Genomic DNA, 22,530 nt, shown 5'->3' with positions numbered 1-22,530 from the left:
TCTTCTGAACATAAATTAGTAAAGAAAGTTCAGATCAGATGACGGGAGCTCATGTGAAAGTATCAATTAATATGAAGATTCAATGAGTGTTGCAGAAGTATTTGTGACTAAACTGAAGTCATAAAGCAGCACATCCCCAGCAAAAGATTCTGAGAAACACTGGGAGTAGAGACATTCTATTTTGGCAGTAACATAATACACTGCCAGTTGGGAGATTAAGTTTAACCATGACCTCAGGACTTCCTTACTCCCTTGGCCACTGATGTAACCAGACAGGACATTACAAAAGCGGTGTGTCAGCCAAAAAGAGAGACAAAAAAATTTTCTTGTTCAGAAACTAAAGAAAAGGGTTCACAAGTGTTTTTATCAGTTCCCAGGTAGATTTAACTCTAAGAATTTTGGTCTACACGTTGTACAACTGTTAAGGATGACTTGATGCTTCATACATGCATTAACTTGTCTGATAAACACAAAAAAAAAAATTAACAAAGTAAAGGACATCTTTGACAAAATGTGCTTCTATATGATGGTAATTAAATTCTCTTCTCCTTTTCTTGAGCAAAATAGTTAAGAGAAAAAAAAATACTAATGCTGATTTCAATATAAAACAATACTTTGCAAATTGATAGATCTATTTCAAATTATTTTAGAAGTGCGATCACTGAAACGATCAGTTACATAGTCTAAGGTGGTAACCAGAATAAAGCAGCACGGCTTCCCATAAGCTTGCAAGGTAAACTAGTCTGCTCAACAGAATACAGTGATACAGAAACTGATTCTGATAAGAAAATCCACAAACATAATTTTCGCAAAACTTTGAAATTTTATGTTAAGTTATGAAATCATACCTTAACGTCTTGACTTAAAGCACACATTTTCTTTTTGGATACCTCAAGTTCTTTTGTGATCTTTTCACACAAAGACTTCATTTTCCCAAGCTGTGAAAAATATGGAGGTCAAACAGGCTTTTACAGGAAGGCTACATTATCACTTGAATATAAAAGAATAATTTTGCATATAAATGTAAAAAAAAATATTGGTTTCAGTTCCTTTGGCAATATTTATACTCCATACAATCTAAATAACATGCCATTACAAAAGCACTAAATAACTTTTTTATAATGATTTAAGATAAACAGCAGTGGCAGAATCCCAAACCGCATCCACTATTAACTTTCCCATTAACTTGTAAAATATCTGACAAAACCACAGACTTCAAAATGCATTAAAAAAATGTAGTAAATTCAGATTACGATCCAGGGAGTGGCTTGAGAGAACAAGTTTTCCAAGCGTCCATTTGCAGAAATTGTTCAGCAATGAGCATGGTCTCTACTTCTTACTGAGCACTGGATAGTACTCACATACCCGTAAAAAGCAGCAATATTCCTGAGAGGCATGGTGACTACTGAACTGTTGGTGGTGTTACAAGCAACCACCTTAGAAGTAGCTCATGAGATAATGTGTACTAGCTTCACTCTCCACTTTCAAGAAAGATAACAAGACATCATTATAATCTGTATCCTTGGTTCCCTGATGATGAGGTTAGCAATACAAATGTCTGAAAGAAAGCATCGAATAGAAACGTATTATAGTGCAGGTTACTGCCGGCACTTGAGCATTAAGGAGCAGCTCAGAAGTGAAATAACCCATTTACAAAATTTACAGACTACTTTGGAAATTGTATTTTTTGATCTCAAATCAGGACACCTGGCAGAACCCTTAGAAACAACTACAGTAAAATGTAGAGGGCTACTGGAATATTTCCAGTCTTTTTGTTGGTTTACAAGTCTTCTCTCTCTCCCCTAACATATTCTAGCCTCTGCACTCAAAAGCTTGTTATGCGTTAAAATCAAAACAGTTTTCTACCTTTCAGTCACACAAATGAAGCAGATCATTTAATCTAATGTTTAACACAGTAAGTTAAAGGTGACACATGACAAGTTTCATGTATACATTCAGGTGTACACATATATTAATAACTCCATCAATATGTGGGGTCTTGTTGAAAATCTCTCCATAAAAAGAACCACTACATAATTACTCAAAACTAAACCCTTACTGCTGTGTATTAAAACATCCTGTTTTTATTGCACAGTGCCCTTCATAGTCCCTTTGTGCATTATTGTATTATTAAAAAGTTTTATTACTAAACATATCTAATATATAAAAAGCCAAAAGCAGCATTATCTGCAGGGGTGGGGGTAATCAAGAAGGACAGAGCACTGCCCTTTCTGTGCACCATGAAGGTGCTCAGTGATCTCTGGCTCCATATGACAACTTCAGGGTCAGTCACACGCAGTCCTACTGGGAAGTCTTGTGGCAGGTCATCAGTTGGTCCTGCTCTGCTTGCGATTTATTTTCCTTGACAGTTCATTCTTCTTTCTGTCAGAATACTCTCTTTGCTTTCTTAGCAGCCACCCCCTTGGTCTCCCCACTGCTGTCTCTGGCACAGTTTCACAACAAAGCACATCACTAAGCCAAAGCCTGCTGAGTCGACTTTTCAACTGTGCTGCCTGTCACGTGACTTTCCTCCTCCCAAATAACAATTCGCTGTGGGTAATATGTTCCTAGTTACTCTGCAGCTTCCAGACTTGGGTCTCAGAAGAGTTTCATAATGACTATACACATTGGTTCTCTTATCTCACTGGGAGACACCTAACAGTGCTTGCTGTTTACAAAAGTATAATTGTTTCCATGGTCACTTATTTTTGTGCGCATTGAACAAACTCAAAGGTCTTGCGGGAGATCATTCTTTTCCCAATAAAAGCGGCAAAGCCGATATACTTCTCTTCTGTTTTTCTTTTTTTTTTTATTTTTTTTTATTTTTTTAAATGTTGTGAGTCACTAGCTGGCTTATGCATTTGTCAAAACAAAAGACAAAATCTAGAAATGAAAAAAACCAGTACAGGCATTTTTACAATCTTATCACACCTTGTCTTTCTGTATTTGCCAATTTTATCCAAAGATAAGCTAATTACAAGTTTGTACAGAAATCTTTAACAGTGCAGTTAACTTCTCTCTACAGCCTTTAAAGCCACATATTTATAAAACATCTACACCCAAGAGGATTAATTTAATCGCATTTGCAATACAAATGAGAAAATAAATGCAAGATTGTGACTTTTCAGTCCATGAAATAAAAGGCCAGTAGGGCTGCATGGAAAACATTTGATTTTTTTCAAGGGGAAGAATTCCAAAATTGAAATATTTCCATTATTGCCTTAGATAATTCAGAGAAAGTATTGTCATGGTCCTATTTTACTTGAAAAGACCTCAGAACAGCACCAAAAGATATTTCATAGTAAACACACTCATCTCAGAAAATTATGCCACTGTTTAAATGTACAAGGGCATGCACATTTAAATAACTGATACCAATGACTGTTCAGGCTCAAGTGTTGCGTATTTAGGAATATTGTGGTATACATGGCCCAACTCTTAAACCATAATCTTTTACTGAAATCCTAGATATGAACTGTTCTGTTTCCTGAATATTTATTGAAAAAATAGCCCCAACAGTGTTAATAAGAAAAGAAAAACAAATTAAACTAAAAAACAAAAACAAAAAACAACTTTCTCTCCCTGTCCCCCCCAAATGTAAGTGAAACTTCACTGTAGGGCAAGCTTAGAGAAATTGTAGTGACAGAGATTATTTCTTTGGGTATACGTGAAGCTGTCAACTCAACACTCCCACTCTCCTGACCTTTTTTACAAGCAAAGCGTATGTACTGCTGCTGGCCGAAGGCAATACATATAGAGCCAAACAGTGCAAGTGTTACCTCATTAGACGTATCTTCCAGCTTGTTCTGGTAAGCTGTCAAGGTACTCCTCAAAGTCTCAAGGACAGAGAGGCTCGGAGGTTTATCTTTGTCCTTAGAAGTGCCTGAAGAAAAATACAGAATGAAAATTAAGCCTTAAAGCCACAGAGAGAAAACTGCTCACCCTGGATGAGAGGTATTAAAATTAGTTAGGGCTTCAGTGACAATACCAAACACTGAACAGCAGCCTTGTTTGCCACAAGAGATGCAGCTGAATAGCCATACTTTCACAGCAAATACATCTGAAAGACATTTGTATAAAAGCTTTAATACAAGATACAGAACTGTAAATTCTGGATTACATTTCTACCTAATGTATTTGGTATGCAGTCTTGCATATAATTTCTACTGTGGTCAAGTCTGTCATTCAGTTGGACCAGCCAACTTTAAAACCACACAATAACACACTTTGAAAAACATGTTGCCTGGAAGTTAAGTATGTTACACTTTTCCTGACATTATTTTATTGTTGTGACTAAGCATGCGTATTATAATGTAGTACTTCATTTACTCAAAGCTTTACCGAGCCAAAGATCACATGACTGTTATGCTTGGAGAGGTCTTAAAAACCTTTTAAATGATCTTGAATTTCATTCCAAAGGAAATAGTAAAAAAAATTTATTATCTGTCTGCAGAGTCCTACATAACGTTTCAATTATAAATCTTAAAGCTGATATATCCATTATACACACACTACACTTATTTATTAAACCTTTAGATGGAGACTTCTGATCTGGTTGCCTTAATTAGGGACATATGAACAAGTTTGAGTATTCCAAAGTCTGTAGTACAATGTGCTAGGAAAGCAAAACAACACTGTATTGATCAGAAGGTCACAAGATGAGAGCTGATATTAAATTTCCAAGAATAAACTATTCATTTTTTTTTCTGGTGTTACAGCAAAATACTAGGTTATTGACAGATTCTTCTCAGCATTATTTATATTAGTATGCAGAATTTAGAAACTTATTTTGTAACAAATTATAGTACAATCTTTACCATGAGTCTTAAGATGTTCTATAAGCAAAACTAACTTTACCAACGCTAATAGCATCCCTATTTTGCAAAAGAAGTGAAAAAGTCTCTGGCATTTGAACTACAGAGAGGCTAAACAATCATAATTCCCAGCAGAGCTAAAAGATAATACAGGTCTTTTATCACCTCTGAACGGTCAGTGTCACTAAGCAATCTATACCTAGGGTGGCGCATAAAGTCAAATCAGATACTGAACGCTAAGCCTCTTCTTTGGCTCTCCATAAAACTTTGTCAGTTAGAGGAGGTGCACTTACAGACTTGCAGGTTGGGTTTTTTTTCAGGAATCCTACAGTTAGTGTTCTCTAATAAGCATGATACTCTACTCAAAACACTATACAAAAATGATAGATTTGTCCTGTAGGCTGTAAATAATGCACCAATGGTAGTCAGAGGAAAACTTCACAAGTATGCACAAGTCGGAAAGTATTGCCAACAGCCACTCTGAAAATTTTTTCAATTAATTAGCCTTTTCTCTCTCAACCCTTTGATAATACCAGAAGGCATAGAGTACTATTCAGATTGGACATTAACTTTTCACTTGGACTTGCCTGTCAACTGTTACTGTCAAAGTCACACCTAGTCAAACCAACACAGGTTTGCAAGATTGCTTTCAGTAACAGGAGCAAGACCTGCTCTACAGCACACAAATGAATTTAAAAAGAAGGCACGTCCCAGTGACAGACTCCTGATCTGTCCTATCAGCCACTCCAGTGGACACGTATTTACCACAGTTTCTAAAGCTCTACAGAGTCAGGGAAAAGCAAAATCTTCTTAATGAAACTCCGGTGACCTTAATCAAACCTCTAAGTGCTACAAATGTCCCAAATAGCAATGTTGCACACAGAATCAACCTAAGAACAATTCATAAAATTTTGTGAGAAGTTTAGATTTCACATTTAAGAACGAGACTAGTAACACTTTACTATCATTTTTATCTCTTAACCACAGCTGTAGCTAAGGACGTATAGGCCTCCAGTCCTGTCTTGTCAATTACAAAAGCGACTTCTCACTACTACCCACCGTGGGAACATTTTGCAGTGGTCTCGTTGCACAGAAAAAAGCTTCTAGCTCTACAGAAGCTGTTAACTCACAATTCTCATTCAGTTTAAAATAATACCTATTAAGTCGATCTAGGAGGTGTCTTCTGCCCCATAGCTTTCATCAAGCATCTAAATAATGTGCCTTCATTTCTAAAGTCCTAGCCTGCAATGCTGTCACTGAAACACGCCTCTGAACTATCTAAACTGACATCACATTTGCCAAAACCAGACTTTTGCCAGTAAGCTTTTCACGCTGATGTTCCTTGCCTTTACTGCAAACCTGTTTTCTAGGCAGCCCAGTCTGCCAACAGATTCTACCATCCTGCCCTCGCTGAAAACAAGCCTATGGCTTTAACACTGGCCAAATGTTGTCTGTCCTCACGCAACTACGCGGGAGACATGCAACATAATCCAAATGGCTCTCTCTTGCGGGAGAGGGTCTGCTTCAGCAATAAGGAAGGAGAAACCCAATACTTGAAATATTTGCCCAGTGTCACCTAAGAGCTTGGGGGAAGAATTTTGGGAAAATGCCAGGTTCAACAGGAGGTATTCAAGTGAGTTAACACTTAAAGCTGCTGTTTCACAATTTAGAAGTACAGGGCCTGACTTGGATAGAGTTAATTTTCTTCAGAACAGCTCACATGGTGCTGTGTTCTAGATTTTTGACCAAAACAGTACTGGTGGCCTGCATTAAACAGTGACACAAACTTAAAACAGCTAGTGCCCTTAGCATTTTATACTCAGTGCACTTTTTTTTCAGATTGCTACAACCACAATTATTTTTTCTTCCTGAAATGAAGACAAACTTCCCTGAGCACAAACCCTGTTGCTGAATGACCGTAAAATATGATAAACTGAACAGGGACAAACTGAAATCATGCAAATTACCCAATAAGAATAACAATACTGTGGTAAATTCATAAAGGTCACTTAAAAAGGAGAAGACATGAAATTAATTTGCTTTTTAATCTTAAAAATATAAAGTCTTCTTTTTCCTATATAGTCTAATAATCACAGTCCAATCAGCACTTAAATGAAGGGGCTGGACCTTTAATATTGACAGATTTTTAAGTAGATCTCTCAACCACTTGAGTTGAAAGTTAAAAACCAAAAATAACAAAGAAAGACTGCCCAGTCGGCTGTGGCTCATGTAGCCCCTCATCTGCTAATTGGACTACAAAGATTTATTTAAGATTTTTACTTTTATTGGCACCTGGGCATTCTTATTTCAAATATGATTACATTAAACATTTTTTTTGAAAATCGTAATACCATTACATAATAAATTTTTAGGTACCACACAGTAAAGCAATAGCATTAGAAAATTAAGTTTCACACTTAGAAGCATAATAAATATGTAGAACAAATGTCTTAGTGTCCATTTTAATATCAGCCATAAAGACTCAATCCACAGCAAAGCTAAATTTGACTTTCTGCCTCAATTGAGCCTCTGCAAAGATGCTGAAGCTTAAGAAAAAAAGAGCTCTTTAAATAAGATCTTTCAAAGTTTACTTTAAACAAAGCAAATTAATACTGAAGTTACTGTTACTGAATCCCTAGATTATAGAAACAGGTCAAAGCTGTTCTCTGCAAGGTTTACCACTAGGGAGACCAGAAAACCTACCCAAAAGACAATTACTGCTTTGGAAACTGCACTTTGGCAGCAGCATCCAGCTCCCCCCAGTATTGCTGAAGCCCCTCTGGGCATGCGGAACTTTGCAAGATTGAGGAAAACATACAGTTTTGAAGAGCTTTTCAGTCTGACTTATCTACAGGTATTACCCACAGGAATTACATTTATAATTACAGAATAAAACTGATACCAGTTCCCAAATAAAACATCATATAGCCCATGTGAGGAAATCAATGCATCACAGACTCAAGGCTAGTCTTTTAAGGACAACAGAAATCTCAATAAGTTCCTTTATTCAATTTTAAGAGTACCAGGCCTCAAAAAAAAATATTTTTGTGCAGATACAAAAAAAAAAACGCATCTTCATTTAAAGATGTTATATGACCCATTTATGTCTACTGTTGCTAAAAAATGCAGAAAAATGTCACAATTTACATAAAATAAACCCATTTGCTCGTTAAGCAACATTTTGCCTGTTTTCTTACAGTTTACTTGCACTGTAAGTTGGAAGCATTTTGTGTCTAGTATGTGATTTTCTAACAGGAACCACATAGAGAAAACTTTCATAGATAGTTTTAATGAAGATTTTTAAAAGTGTATTATTTTCACCTTTAAAAAAAAATACTAGCTTTGATGTGAAAGTTCACCTTGTTTATGTTAGCCGCTATTTCAAATGTGTAAGCAGGCAGCAGTTTGTTGAGTTTGATACAATAATTGCATATAAAGCTAGGTAGCAGAGTGATAACCAATGACTTACAATTAATTTTAATGAAAGCAGAGAAATATTTGTTTTGTATTAGATCAAATGAATGCAACATAGTACTAGTCCACAATCAACAGTAAAAAGTACTGTGTTATATCATGTGTCCTACACAACCTTTTTGAATATATGACCTTTAAGTTGCTGAAGGTTGCCTCAGAATTTGGCTCAGTTCAGGCAAAACATCTGTTCCCTTTGCAGGTATACTGTAAGGACTTTTTTCTCAGTTGGATTTAGAGCACAGCAAGTGAGCCCTTTTCTGACCGATCATATACACCCCAGCATTTGTAAATCAAGCTCTGGGCTGACAACAGCAGGTCCACATTCCGTCACCCTTTCTCAGCTAGCAAGGCCATTTGACTGCTGTGAGAACTGCTCTTAACATGTCATCAAATCAAAGCATGTTGAGAAGAGGGAATGCAAGAGGCATCTGCAGAATTCCCACAATGTAGTGACTTTGGAACATTGACAGATGCATCTGTCATTTTATACCTTCAACTAACCTGCTGTCCGCTGGCCTGACATAGCAAAGCTGTCCAAGAGTAACTCCAGCTCTCTCATGTTGTTTTCATACGTCTCTGTTAGAAAGACCTGGTGTTTCTTGGCCTTTATTTGACAGGAGATACAGACAAGACAAGAGGGGAAAAAAAGAAACCCATTAAAATAGTAAACAGAAGAAATACAGATCACAATGGTATTTTTGTTCCCCTTTAAATTGAAATTCCTGCTATATTTCTTATTACTCCTTCTCTTAAGTGAAGCATTGTCACAAAACACGCCAAATAAGTAACACAGAACCCTGAAACACATTTAAAAAAGAACCAAAGGCTTCAGGTAGCCAAAAGAAAAAGAAAAAGTGGTTGTACTAAAACTAGATCATCCTCGCTTTTAAAAATATCTTAATGAATATTAATTATCAGCTACCCATCTATGCAGGCAATGAAATCTATTGTTACACCCTACAAGGGCATCCAGAAAGACACCAAACTACTGGCAGACAGGCTAGAAATTCATGATTTGGCACTCAGTCAAATCCCACACCTATTCTCATTGCAAACCTGCCTCCTTTGATTGTTAGTACCTTCCATGCTTGATAGTGATTTCTTCAATATCAAAACCTCCTCCTTAGGTATGAAATATAAAGCAGCAGAGTCCTTCAGCTCCTATCACTGAATTTTCTTAAAGAAACTGTTCACTAAGTACAGCCTATTGTTCAAATGAAGACAGTGGCTTTATTCTGAAGGCAGAAAGGTATTACAGCAGATCTTTTAATCACTACAATAGAGAGGCTATATCAAATGATTCCTTCAATTTATATCTGATATTAAAACTTCCAATTTTTAAAGACATGCACCTGTAATTCCAGACAAAACCAAGGTCCTCTTGGACATTTGTAGTTCTGACTTCTCAAATGTACAGTTTTAGCAGCCGACTAACAAAAAGTAATATATCTCAGCAGTTTAGGAAACAAAAAAACAAACCCAGAACCCCCCAACAACCCCTCCACCCCAAATCAACAGGACACTAGATTTAAATAACTTCTTGATTTTCTTATGACGAAGGTTACTCTGAAAGATGTCTCATTACTTTTAATGACTCCATTTATTTTTATTCTAAATTCTAACACCTATTTCAGTAATTTACATTTCTACTTGGTTATGGAAGGTTACTGTTTTTGTATTGAGAAAAATCCTACTGTTTTCTATGATATCTATAAACTATTGCTTTAGTTATGCTTCACTGCATGTATAAGGATCCAGTCAATTTCTCAAGTGTGGGAAATTGCTACATACTGGTAGCATATAACTGTCAGGCTAAAAAACCAAGAAATGCATCTAATTCTCTGCAGTGTTCTTCACTATTCAGCTTAAATATTTTATAAATTTGCTTTACTCTTTCAATTCTAATTATATGTACTGTATATCAACTAATATATTATTCATATGTGTATTTCAATGTTAGGTCCCCTGTAGCATTTACACGCCTTTCCTTGTGTGAGAGTTTGCACTACACTTCATAAAGGATTTCCAAACCACTTCTGTATATTCAAAAATAACTAAGTTTTAATTTTTCCTTTATAAGATTATCTATATAAATAGAGCTTGTAATTGCTGAGCTCCAGTAAAAATATTTTATGGGATACAAACACATTAAAAAAATTTACTGTTGTGTACTGATATAATCTCAAAGACCTCACATATTACAAATAAGAAAATACATCAATATGATCAGCATCACAATAAAATAAATACTCTTTTCACATAAACCACTTCAGCACAGACAAGGTCAGACTAAATTTTCCCAGAAAAACCTTTTCGCATGGAAAAGTCAAATGTGAGAAGTTTTTTTCCATCTCCTCATGCAATTTTTTCATTTGGTTTAATTAATTTACCACAATTTAGTCAGTATATTCCAGTTTACTCAGCTTCACCATTTCTCTGTGCTTTATTTGCTAACTGCATCTACCCTCCCTAAGCCAATTTCAGTCTCTTTTTCAACAGCAATAAAGATCAAAAGGAAATTCCTTGGACTAGCCAGTTTCTCTATAATTAAGCTGAAAATTATTTAGTATTTTTTTTTCTAACTCCCATTTTCAATCACTGTCCCCATTATTAGAAATTGAAGAAATGTACTGTAAACTACAGTGCTGGAAAACCAGGCACAGGTTAAGAGTCCAAAAGGGCCTGAACATATCGATCTAATTTCTTATGTCTCACTGACAGGTATCTAATAAGAATGTGTAGAGTCATAAAATCATGGAATAATTTAAGCTGACAGGATCTCTGGAAGTCATCTGGTCCCACTCCCCACTCAAAGCAGGGCTGTGCTTGAAGTCAGGTTAGATTGCTCAGAGCCTTGTCCAGCCAAGTTTTGAGTATCCTCAAGGATGGAGTTTCAACAACCCCTCCAGGCAACCTGCTCCAGTATCTCACAACGCTCACTATGAAGTTGATTTTTTTCCCTTACACGTGATTAGAATTTCCCTTTCTAAAACTTCTGTTTTCTCTCATACTTTCACTGCACAGTTCTAGGAGACTGTAGCTCCATCTTCTCCGTAACCACCCATTTGATAGTTTGTGGCAGTAGCTGTAACTCTCTTAGTTTTCCTTTTTTCAGTTTGAAGAAATACAGCAAGTATACATAACTATTTACTTTGGAAAAAACAATGGAGTCCACAAGTGTAGAAGTCAAACATAATCAATTGCAGCTGCTGAAAGAGATCTTCTGCCAGATCCAACTATTTCAGGAGATGAGATTACATCCCTCTCAGCAACTCCATCCACCGTCATGTTTGTGTTAGGGGACGCCATTCCTGTAGAATTACTGGAAAGGTACTGGTGTGAGTGTTCCCTAAATTACTTCAAAAGGGAAATCAGGTGACAAAGTGCTAAAGCCTTTACTTAGAGTTTGCTTCGCAGACCACAATTAGTAGAAACAGGTGAAAGAACACTTGTAAAGTAAGCCTTCTACTGACTTTGCTTGACTTTCCTGCATGTTGGGATGAACCATTCCTGACCTTGGAGGTGATCCTTGAAAATGACCTTGAACATCAGAGACAGCAGGAGGCCTGTATGGATGTACAAGGAGCTCCTGACTTAATTCAAATAACAGGAAGCATAAAGGAGATGGAAGCAGGCATAGGTGACCTGGAAGAAATACAGATGCCGTCCAAGCATGGAGGGATATGCTCAGGAAAGCCAAAATCCGCCTGAAGTTGATCTGGCAAGGGATGTGAAGGGCAATAGAAAAGGCTTCCTAAAATACATCACCAGCAAACGGAAGACCAGGCAAAATGTGGACCCACTGCTGAATGGGGCAGGGGATCTGGTAACAAGAATGCAGAAAAGGCCTTCTCAATGCCTTTTTCACCTCAGTCTCTACTGGTAGAACCTGCCTTCAGGAATCAGTGATAAAGCCTTCTTAGGAAGTTTGCATGAACACTTGAGAATTTAAAATTCTCAAAATATATTAGGAGTATTTCCTATACCCCCAAAAAGCAATTCCTTCCCTCACAAAATATTCAGAATAGGAGGCCAGAAACCAAACAATATGTGAGCAAAGTCATACTTTCTGAACCCAGAATACATGCTGAATTGTAGCATATACAATGCTTCCCCAAGTCAAACTTCATATCCTTAAGAAGGCCCCTATTATCACAAAATATCCCTTGAGGACAAAAGAATTTTTGGTAGAAAAATGCATTTGGCAACATACTTACTTAACCATCAATTTTTAAACACAACTGCACTTTTAAAGAAATTAAAAATAGAAGCCAAGTACTTTTCAATACAAGTACCGATGCTCCAACCAGGAGAAAATCTTTTTTCCAAATGCTTTGTATCCTTATCCATAAGAATAACCAGAATTACTAGGAAAACCTACTGATAAACCACTGTCAGAATTACACTAATCTTCCAGAATTAGGTTATTTACATTTATCTGGGCAATTCCCTACTACCTTGGTTGCAGAGGTATTTTCCTTAACCACCAGTATCCAATTTTGGTATCATTCCACCACCTGTTCCGGGACAGAAATGACATCCCATTGATTTTTCAGCATTTTCCAAAAGCTATTGTTGAATAAAATAAATGCAAATTCTATGCATACTTCCAGAATAACCCACATGACCTGATGTGGTCCTGTATCTGAAGTTCAGTAGCATTTTTAAAAAAAACATGTAGACAGGAGTTCAAGGACTTTTCAAAATTAACTTATTAAAACCCCAGCACTATTATGCAGGCAACTGGGGTCCAGTTCTGCAGCAAACTGCCATTATTCCAAGAGGAGCTTTCTCTATCTTGTTTACAGTTACAGGGATTTTCCTGCGTGACTGTCTTGCACACAGAGTAATCCACCCACTCAGACTGAGTAAAAATCCCACCTGACGATGGCAGAGCAAATGCCACAGCCAGAACTACCCACACAGCCACCAAAAGGCAGTATGTTCAGATACTCCTTGAAAAGCATTTGGGTGAGTTCTTTACAAAAGCATCAGAATGTTTACCAGGCATGACCCTGGGGCAACAAAACCAAAGCATTTATAGAAAAAGGCTCCAAATGACTGCTCCACAGTTAGCAAAAAATGAGTTTTACTTGAGTGATATTCTGTATTAGCAGAATAGTGGCACAAATTTTAAGCAATCAGGCATAAATTGCAGTCTAAAAAACAAAACAAAAGCTTCAGTGACAATCTTCCTCCTTAGGCTACTATTTATTTTTGCTCAAGTTATCTAACTATTGAATACTTAATAGAGTTTCTTTATTTTCTTATATTACTAGAATTTTCTGAAGTCTATAGAGGGGTTTTTAAAAAGCGTCTAGCCATGTGTAAATTAAATACAATTTCTCAAGAAATTTAGTGTCTCGGTTTTACTCACGGTCCTGGTTTGATGAAATAACCTCACCTGAAAAAAAGCTAATCAAAATTGCTCAGATTTATATGGAACTATTTTAGCCCCCTAAAGAGAGAGTTGCAACAACCTTTTGGTGAGAGAGAATGTCACAAAGTGTCACTTTGGTTTTGGGGGTTTGGTTGTTTTTTAGTCAGAAAATTTCTGAAGAACTGGCAACTTTAAAAGCAATTTTTACATGCCTGTCTTCAAACGCTGGGATGTCACAGCTTGAGTGGCCTCTCCACCTACAGAATAAATTACAGAATTGGTTTCTTTGTAGAAGATCATTTAAGTACATGCTTCAGACTGATTGGTCCCTTAAACTAGGACAATAACAGAAGTAGCATCTGGGTAGAAACATTCCACCCCTGAGTTAAGGCAAGCAAAACGAAAATCAAGGGAACATAACATTTAACAACAATTAGCACAAAATTAATGAAGACTGCATCTCAGGTTTTTTTAAATTTAAAGAAAAATCTCTGCTCACAATAAATCACCCAGATGAGATTTACGTCTTTGCCACCGAGTAACAGATTCTGCTCCACAGAATTTGTAGAACAGAACCATAATCTTTAGGGTGTTCAGTCTATACTTAAGACACTTCTGTTAAAGAACGGTGGTTAATGCCTATGTCCAGGAACTAGATTCTCAAACACTTCTGTTCTGACTTCCAGCTCATGATAATCTGCAAGGCTGCTACAGACAGGTGAGATATATACAGTGCATGGCTGTATGAGAAAGACTTATATGCCAGGCAGAAAAAGACAGGCTCTTGGTGTAATCTATTAACACTACTTAAACAATAATTATGCTACTCCTGATAAGATCTATACAAAGGGAGGGAAATGAATACACAGTTCTTCCAAATTAAAGGAATTTATACTAAAATACACTATTTTTAATTACTTCCATTTCCTTACATGCATTCCGGTGAATTAGCAAGTTCACCAAATTTCAATATATATTTCTCATAAAATAAAGGTTCAATGTTCTCCCGCTTGTCCAGTACTAAGAATTAAAGATCACCCGCTATTAGGTGCCAGAAATGTAAATATCCTGAGTAACTTTAAAAACTATTAAAGACAACGCTTATTCTTTCCATGGGGCAAGAATACAGCTGGGGCTGTTTCAACTTAAAACAAGTTCTGAATTACAATGGCCATTCTTCCAAATTCCTATTCTTCAAGCGAAGAATTTCTAAAAACCCTAGCTGGAAATAACGACAAGCCTGAGATCAATTTCCTCAGAAAAACATAATGGAAATCTTGAGAGCCTGCTCATGCTGAACATTCGTAAGCACTTTTGTTTGATACCAACAGAACCTATCACATTTGATCCATGCAAATTTCTGGCAAACTTCTGCCACATGCTGATATTTAAAATTAAAAGCAGCATAACTACTTTACTATACATTCAGCTAAACCATAAAAAAAAAATTCTTCTTTCTCATATAGAGTTTCCAAAGAATGTATTTCATCCCTGCATAAGTCTGCTTCTCTGAAAACAAAGAGCCTTCACTGGTTTGTTTATATTTCCCAAATATTTAACAAACAAAAACAGTAACTTGGATTACAGCAGTACAGTGATAAACCAATATAAGATTATCAGACTGGAGCAGAAAGGACATATTGAGAATGTCTAACAATAGTATAAAATACAAGGAAGTAATGAATAGATCAAGAAAGCAAGAAGGGGAAATGAAGGCAAGAGAACACACTGACATTTTCACACAATTTTAGTACAGGTATATGGAAGCCTAGAAACAGCATACGAAATGTTATCTCTACTTAGTTTCTGCTAGAGTCTTCTGCTTTTTCATTTTGGGAAGAAAAATAACAAAAAGCTGTCCAGACTGAGTAAACAAGACCACACACAGGCACTCCTGCTTCCCTAACAAACACAAAAGTCTTCAGGAAAAATACAGAGCCATCCAAGGTGATAAAAATCTAATCCCGTAGGGGACCACTAATACAACTCCTCAGAAAATGAGTATTTTTATTACCTGTTCAAGACAATCTTGTGGTTCAAAATCGTTCCAGTAAAACAATTAAAACAATCAGTTCCATGAATAAGACAGTTCTTCTAACTGAGACAATCTATTCTGCTTTTTACCTTTCAGTAATGTAATGTTCATTTTGAGTACACCATTTAATACTGTTGCCATTACCAGAAACCTTGATCATGAACAGAATTTTGTCCTGAAGTTTTGTCAGGTATAACATACATTTTACTAAGGAATACAAAATGAAAAGGAAAATTCGTATCACAGCAACAGTGCTTAAGGTTCCTAGTAGAAAATTTTCAGCTTGGAATTGTATTTTATATTTATAAATAGCAATCATTACTGACTGCAGTTAGGGGACACAGTTGCTTTTGTCTCTTTTTACTCTTTTTGTGCCTGATAAGATGAATTTTCCAGGTTAACTAAGCTAGTAAATGCATTTTAATACATTAATGTTTGCATGGAAGAAGCTGTGATTCTCCCAGAAGGAAGAGGAGGGTTTTGAATTGATTTTTCTTCAATTTATTAGTTACCAATCTGTCTGGGAAGTGCGTAACACTAAAATAATGTGTGGAATAACTCCATCAGCTGAACAGAAGACATCAACAAGTCTGAAGATCATCTGATGTGGGTCTCCGATACTGCTCACTGGCTAGCACAATGCCTGTCAGCAGCAGGTAACAGATCACATTGACCCTCCATACTCACAGCTCCAAGAGAGAGAAAGGGGAGAAGTCTGCAAGCCAGCATCAAAAGCAGTTTACATGGGCTAAGTATAGAAATACTACAAATACTGCTACACAATGGAAGGAGGAAAGGTTTTCTGGATATCCTAAGATCTTTGCTTTCTCCCTGCTGCTATGCAACAGTATGGCAAAACTGTTACTCAAAGTAGAGGTGGATAGAGACAGTGGGAAGACCCCAACTGGTCATAAAAAAGAAGAAAGATTTCAGAAAATAATCCAGTAAAATACATCCAATATGCCAAATCCACACCAAAACAACAATAAAAAAAATCCCTCTGCTTTGTCACCTTCAAATAAGCAATTTTCAACAATTTTTACAGCTAAATGCTTCCACTAAAAACAAAATGTTATGTGAAATAGAAATAAACAAGCCTACAATGGTAGGTATTAAAGCCTGGAGAAGAAAAAGGCTTGGGTAGAAAGATGGAACATTCTCCACAAGGAATCATAATCCACATCTACAAATTGCCTTCTTTCCTAGGAATGCAAACACAAGTTACTCTTTACTCATAGCCATACTTTTAAAATAATCATTTGGTGCAAATAACTCTTCAGTTAAATACACGGTGTACCACTTAAAATACATTTTCAAATTAGCTTCTCCAGTGTATTAGCTGTATTTACCCATGTTTTACAAAACAAAGTAACATAAGTAAAAGCAGAGTAACACGATGGCAGAGTTCTTCCACAGCTCAGCACAGCAAATGCAGATTATGTTCACAGCATGTTTAAAAAACCCTAAACAATTATTGCCACAGGCCTTTTGTCTTACCATTGCAAATTCCTCCTGTAATTCTCGGTAGATTTTTTCACTATTCCCTAGTCTCTCAGAGAGCTCTTTAATTACCTTCTTCTTTTCTTCAATCTTCTCATTCATTTGCTTGTTTGTGGAGACGTACTCTCTTTCTAATCTGTAAAGTTTCAGCATTAGAACATTTTTATTGAAAATACTTTTGTTAAGTCTACTACATACTTCTGAAGATAATCAATTGATATGGCACATATCATGTTAGTACATTATATGGTTTCTGAAGTTTTTTTTTTCTTTTTTTTTAACTGAAGAAAGTTATATATTCCTTCTAAGAAAGGCTTTTCAAGAAGTGCTTATGTTCTTTTCAGTTACCAATGCTTGTGTTAGGCTTCCAGTCACAAATTCATTTCATCATTTGGATATGGCCCCCAAATTACATATAATAAACAGAATTCATCATATTTTAATTAACACAATAGCTCTCTTCAGAAAGACCATGTCACATCTTGCATAATCAACCCTGATTTTAAGTACAAAGTGTGCTCCTAAAGTTGACTGAACCTGACTACATTCTACTCAGAATGGCATGACTTCAATTTTTTCCACCAGCAGACTGTTCCCAAAATTTTAAACAGTTCTTGTACTGTATCAGTCCTCATGGTACTTAGGAAAGCAGATTAATAAAGAGCCTGGCGTGGCTAAATAGCCAACTCATGAGAAAGCCAGAAGGCCAAACAACAGGAGACAGAAGCAGGGACAGGAATCCAAGGAATAATTTAGAAAGATTGCCTCAGTATGTAGTCATGGTGTCAGGAAAGCCAAAAGCTCACCTAGAATTGATGTTTGCCAAGGATGACAAAGACAACAAGAAAAGATTTTACCACTACATCAGTGCAAGAAAAAAAATACAGACCTGCTTCTACACAGACCAGTTAATTTATCAACAGCAGGCATAGCGAAGGTCACAACACTCAATGCCTTTTTGCCTCAGTCTTCCCTGACAAGGTCTCCTAAGACTCTACGATCAGTAAAAAGGCTCAAAGAGAACAATTGCTAGCAGTAGGTAAGGATTGAGTCCAGGATTACTTGTAAGAACTTAACCCATAGGAATTGAAGTGGCCAGCTCACCTACGCTCAAAGGTTCTGACAAAGCTGGCCAGTGTGACAGCAAGGCTGCTCATTATCATCTTTGAAAGGTCACAGAGATTGGGGGAGGTCCCTGGCAAATGGAAAAAGGCAAACGTCACACCTTGACCTTCTTAAAAGGGCAAAAGGATAAGGCAAGGAACTATAGACCAGGGAGCTTCATTTCAGTCCCCAGAAGGTCATCAAGCAAGTCCTCTTTGAAGAAATTTCTGGGCTGAAGAAAGAGAAAAAAGGTGATTTGGAACAATCAGTGAGGGTTTATCAAAGCTAAATCATGTCTGGCCAAAACAGTTATATTCCACAATGAAGTAACCAGATCTGTGGACTAAAGGGAAGCAAGTAGGTTAAATATAACTTAACCTGAGCAAGGCTTTTGGCACTGTCTCACACAGTATTTTTATAGCCAACTTAGGACTTCAGTCTAGACATGTGAACTACAACATTGATAAAAATGTTTTGATATAAGATCAGATGGTAGTGGCTGGTGACAGGTGGAATAATGTAGGAGTCTGTATTAGAGTCCATTTAACATCTTTATCCATCACCTGAATTAGGCCAAGAGTGCAATCTCACCAAGTTTGCAGGTAACTGAACTGGGTGGGGACAGATCACAACACAACACAATTGATACCCTCAAGAGAAGGGCTGCCATTCCCTAGGACCTAGACAGGGAGGAGGAATAGGCCAGCATGAACCTTCTGAGATTCAACAAGGACACATGCAAAGATCTGAATTTAGGAAGCAAGAGCCTCTGCAGTGATATGGCTGGTAAGTGGCTCAGGAGCAACTATGCTGAAAAAGGACCTGGTAATGTTGGTAGACAGGAGGCTAGCCACAAATCAGCAGCATAGCATACAAGCAGAGGCAGCTAAGACCATCCTGGGCTGTATTAGTAGTAGCATAGCCAGAAGATCAAGGGAAGTGATTAATCACCTTTTATTTGGGGCTTATTACAACACATCTAGGATAATGACCAGTTTTAAGCACACACCTCCCCCATGACACAGGAAAAAAGTTGGAGTGAGCTCAGGGGAGGGTCACCAACATGGTCAGGGGCTGAAGTACGTATAAGAACTGAGGGAAGTTGGTATGTTCAGGTGGGGAAGAGGTAACTTCAGGGGGTATAACAGGCCCCCCAATATCTAAAAGGAGGTTATCAAGATGATGCAGCCAGTCACTTCACAGCAATGTATGGCTAGAGGACAGGAGACAACAGTGACAAATTGAATCCACAGAGGTTCAGACAAGGAGAAATTTTTTCCACCTTAACAACAGATAGCGGAACAGGTTCCCAGAGAGGGACTGCCATCTCCATTCTTGAAGGTTTTCAAGACCTAACTGGACGAAGGCCTGAACAACCTGATCTCATAGCTGATTCTGGTTTAAGCAGGAGGTTGGACTATAGATCTCCTGCAATCCCTGAATTATTCTTTGATGTAACTCTTATCAGTAGGAACATCCAAGTGTCTCTCATTTCTTTCTCGCTTCTCCTATCACTTCGGTATCACTAGATCTGAAATTAATACAAAGAGCTCAACATTCTTCCGACTTTGAAACTTTTGAATCAATATTGTGTCTTCCTGACTTTGACTTACTTCTTAAAGATCAACACATCTTCTCAGCTGAAGGACTACTTTATCAGTCCTCCAAATACCTATGTGCTTCTGCTTCAGCCTGGCTGATATTTTTTTCTTTTAGCTGTAGATGGTTACTTCTTACTCTTAAATAACTTGCCTGTTTCAGTCCCCCAAAGTAGCTTCTACTCCCACAGCTTTCAGAAACACAGCAAAAGCAGTTTCAATTTATTCTATGTCATGCTCTCTCAATCCTCAAGAAAAGTAAATTCACATGGAGACCCAAATCCCATGTTGCTTCCAACTTACATAGTGCTATTGGATTCAGAACTAATTAATAAATTATGCAACCCAGAAAAGCCTGATTGCTTGGTTTCAGTTATTATAACCATCTTTTTCTGAGAAAATAAATTCTAACAGCTTTGAACAGCTTCTGACTTTGGTAACATTTACGCTACATCAAGTCCAGCTAAAAAGTCATACAAGTGTTCTAGCACAACAAATGAAATTCTCGAAGACTTTCCAAAGACTAAGGCTTAAAGACAAACTCATGGGACTCCTCCAGAAAAAGGGAAAATACGTTAGGATGCCAAATCATGGCTTAAAAGAAAAGCCAGGCTCCTGACATTGTCTGGAGTCCAAGGACCACAGCCTTCAAAGGTAAGTAGATCAAAGGCTCTTGTATTCTCTCTGAAGGGATCCCGTGAAAGCAATCACTGATATTCACCAATGTTACTGGTAGTTGTATGCTTCAAAGACTAAAAAGGGCACAGGAAACAGACGAGGCAGTACATGCCCACCCCATGCAATTACTTCAAGGGAACTGAGTATATTGATGTCCATCTGAGATAAAGCTTGACCTTCACTACCTATCTTTATTGAGCTCTGGAAATTTAGGAGTCTGGACTAACAAAATTGTAAGGATAGCCTGCTTCTGCTTCTTCAGGCTCTATTAACAAAACCACCAACTGCTTAATTGCATTAACTTTCACAGAAAGGTTTTCTCTGAAATCAGAGAAGATAATTTGTTTTCAAAAAACAGTAGGCAGAAGCTGCTAGAAGTAATTGCCTGAATCAACAGATGATTTTAAGTAGCGAAAAGTGCTGTTTGGATATTAGACAAAGTTTATTCTGTACCCAAATAACACACAGAACAGGTGCTTTAAGTAGGCACAAATTCTTTTTTTTGTAATAAAAAAGAATCAACATAGTGCAAATCTGCTTTCCTGGGAAGAAGTGTTGAACAGAATTATCCAGCTTAGAGGAAAACTGAAAGGCTGTTTAAGGTTCTTGTTGTTTGTTTTAGTAGCACAAGTACTTACTTCCCTATAAGCACCAATATCAAAGTCCCTAATGCAACTGGTACCATAACTGTAAGAACTTATGTCCTACTCTTAGCCACAACAAATATATATATTCAGGTACTTCCTATAGCAATTCCAGACAAAGAAATATAATCCCTAAAAATCAACTCTTTTTTTTTTTTTTTCAGGATAATGTTTTTGTTTAAGAGTTGTTCCCATTTTTCCAAAATCTTAATTTTTATGGACCAGAACTACCCTAAACACAAAAAACTTTGCTTCTCCAAGAAACAGCTTCATATATCTAGATAAAAGATTCTCACAAGGAACAAAACATTATTGAATGTTGCAATGTAATTCACTATGTAACCATTATCTGGTTACATGCTAGTCTGAATAATCTAATACAGAAAACCATCTTTAAGAGTCTCTCAAAGACTTAGCTGGAAAATTACTACTTATGGATTTTCACAATTTTAAACTAACATAACTAATTTAAAATTTAAAAAGCAGATCTTGTGGTAAAACTAGAACAGTTCTAATGGTTTGGAAAATTCCTAAACAGACGATAATGTCACTATCAAAAATGCTTCTAATTAACTTACATTTTATCTCTATTATCACCCCTTGATCCTCAGAACATATTGATACTAATAATAGAATGATTCAGACCTTAAAGACTCACATCTCTGTCACTAACCTAGCGGAGCGTAAACGGCAATTTCTAAGTGTTTAGAAAAAATACAGTGCTGTTGAAAGGGTGCTCACATTCAACACCTAAAGGGATAGTGGAGCTCCACTTGGTAACAATTGGATAGCATTATTCCATGTGCAGGCGGTACCCCACTTAAGACTACTTCCTGAGAAAAAAGGTCTTTACTCATCTGGGAAACTAGAATGAAATGCTCTGACAAACTGTTTGTTAAGGAAACTTAAGTGCACATGCATAAGACTTTGGGAGACTGGGGTCTAGTGTGATGAAATCAACCAACCAAGATTGTTCTAAAAAAATGTGAGGAACTCATACATGTTATGAACTTTCTGTGGGGCCAAAAGAAATCTTTGTGAGAGGATCTTGTACTAAAAATTATTACTGAGCACAGATAAAAGTACTGAAATGCCAAACATAGTAGAAACCCTGAGAATCAAATTGTTTTAGCAATATGTAACTCCCAGTGTAAAGCTCTAACACTCCTTTCAGGACCCAGTATGTTTGCATGATGTGTGGTTTACAGTTTTGGTGCATGTGTAGTACTTATATATGTTATTGTATTTTTAAAATTAATTTATGCAGAATTCATGACTCCACATTTATTTCACATCAAATAAT

The 22,530-nt window shown here is 36.8% G+C and overlaps 1 protein-coding gene across 1 annotated transcript in view; it reads right to left on the bottom strand.

Annotated features, from left to right (window-relative positions):
- CCDC171 (coiled-coil domain containing 171) overlaps window positions 1–22,530 on the bottom strand; it is a 154,296-nt gene that overhangs the window by 98,561 nt on the left and 33,205 nt on the right. The window contains exons 10-13 of the mRNA XM_074166111.1: window positions 17,201–17,339; window positions 8,790–8,892; window positions 3,780–3,883; window positions 849–938 (exon numbers count right to left, since the gene is read on the bottom strand). Of these exons, the coding sequence (XP_074022212.1) occupies window positions 849–938; window positions 3,780–3,883; window positions 8,790–8,892; window positions 17,201–17,339 (436 nt within the window). The remainder of the gene's footprint in view (window positions 1–848; window positions 939–3,779; window positions 3,884–8,789; window positions 8,893–17,200; window positions 17,340–22,530) is intronic.

Source organism: Numenius arquata, chromosome Z (genome assembly GCF_964106895.1).
Source record: "Numenius arquata chromosome Z, bNumArq3.hap1.1, whole genome shotgun sequence".
Taxonomy (NCBI): Eukaryota; Metazoa; Chordata; class Aves; order Charadriiformes; family Scolopacidae; genus Numenius; species Numenius arquata.
Note: the sequence above shows the minus strand (reverse complement) of the source record. Positions and strands in the feature narration are given on the sequence as shown.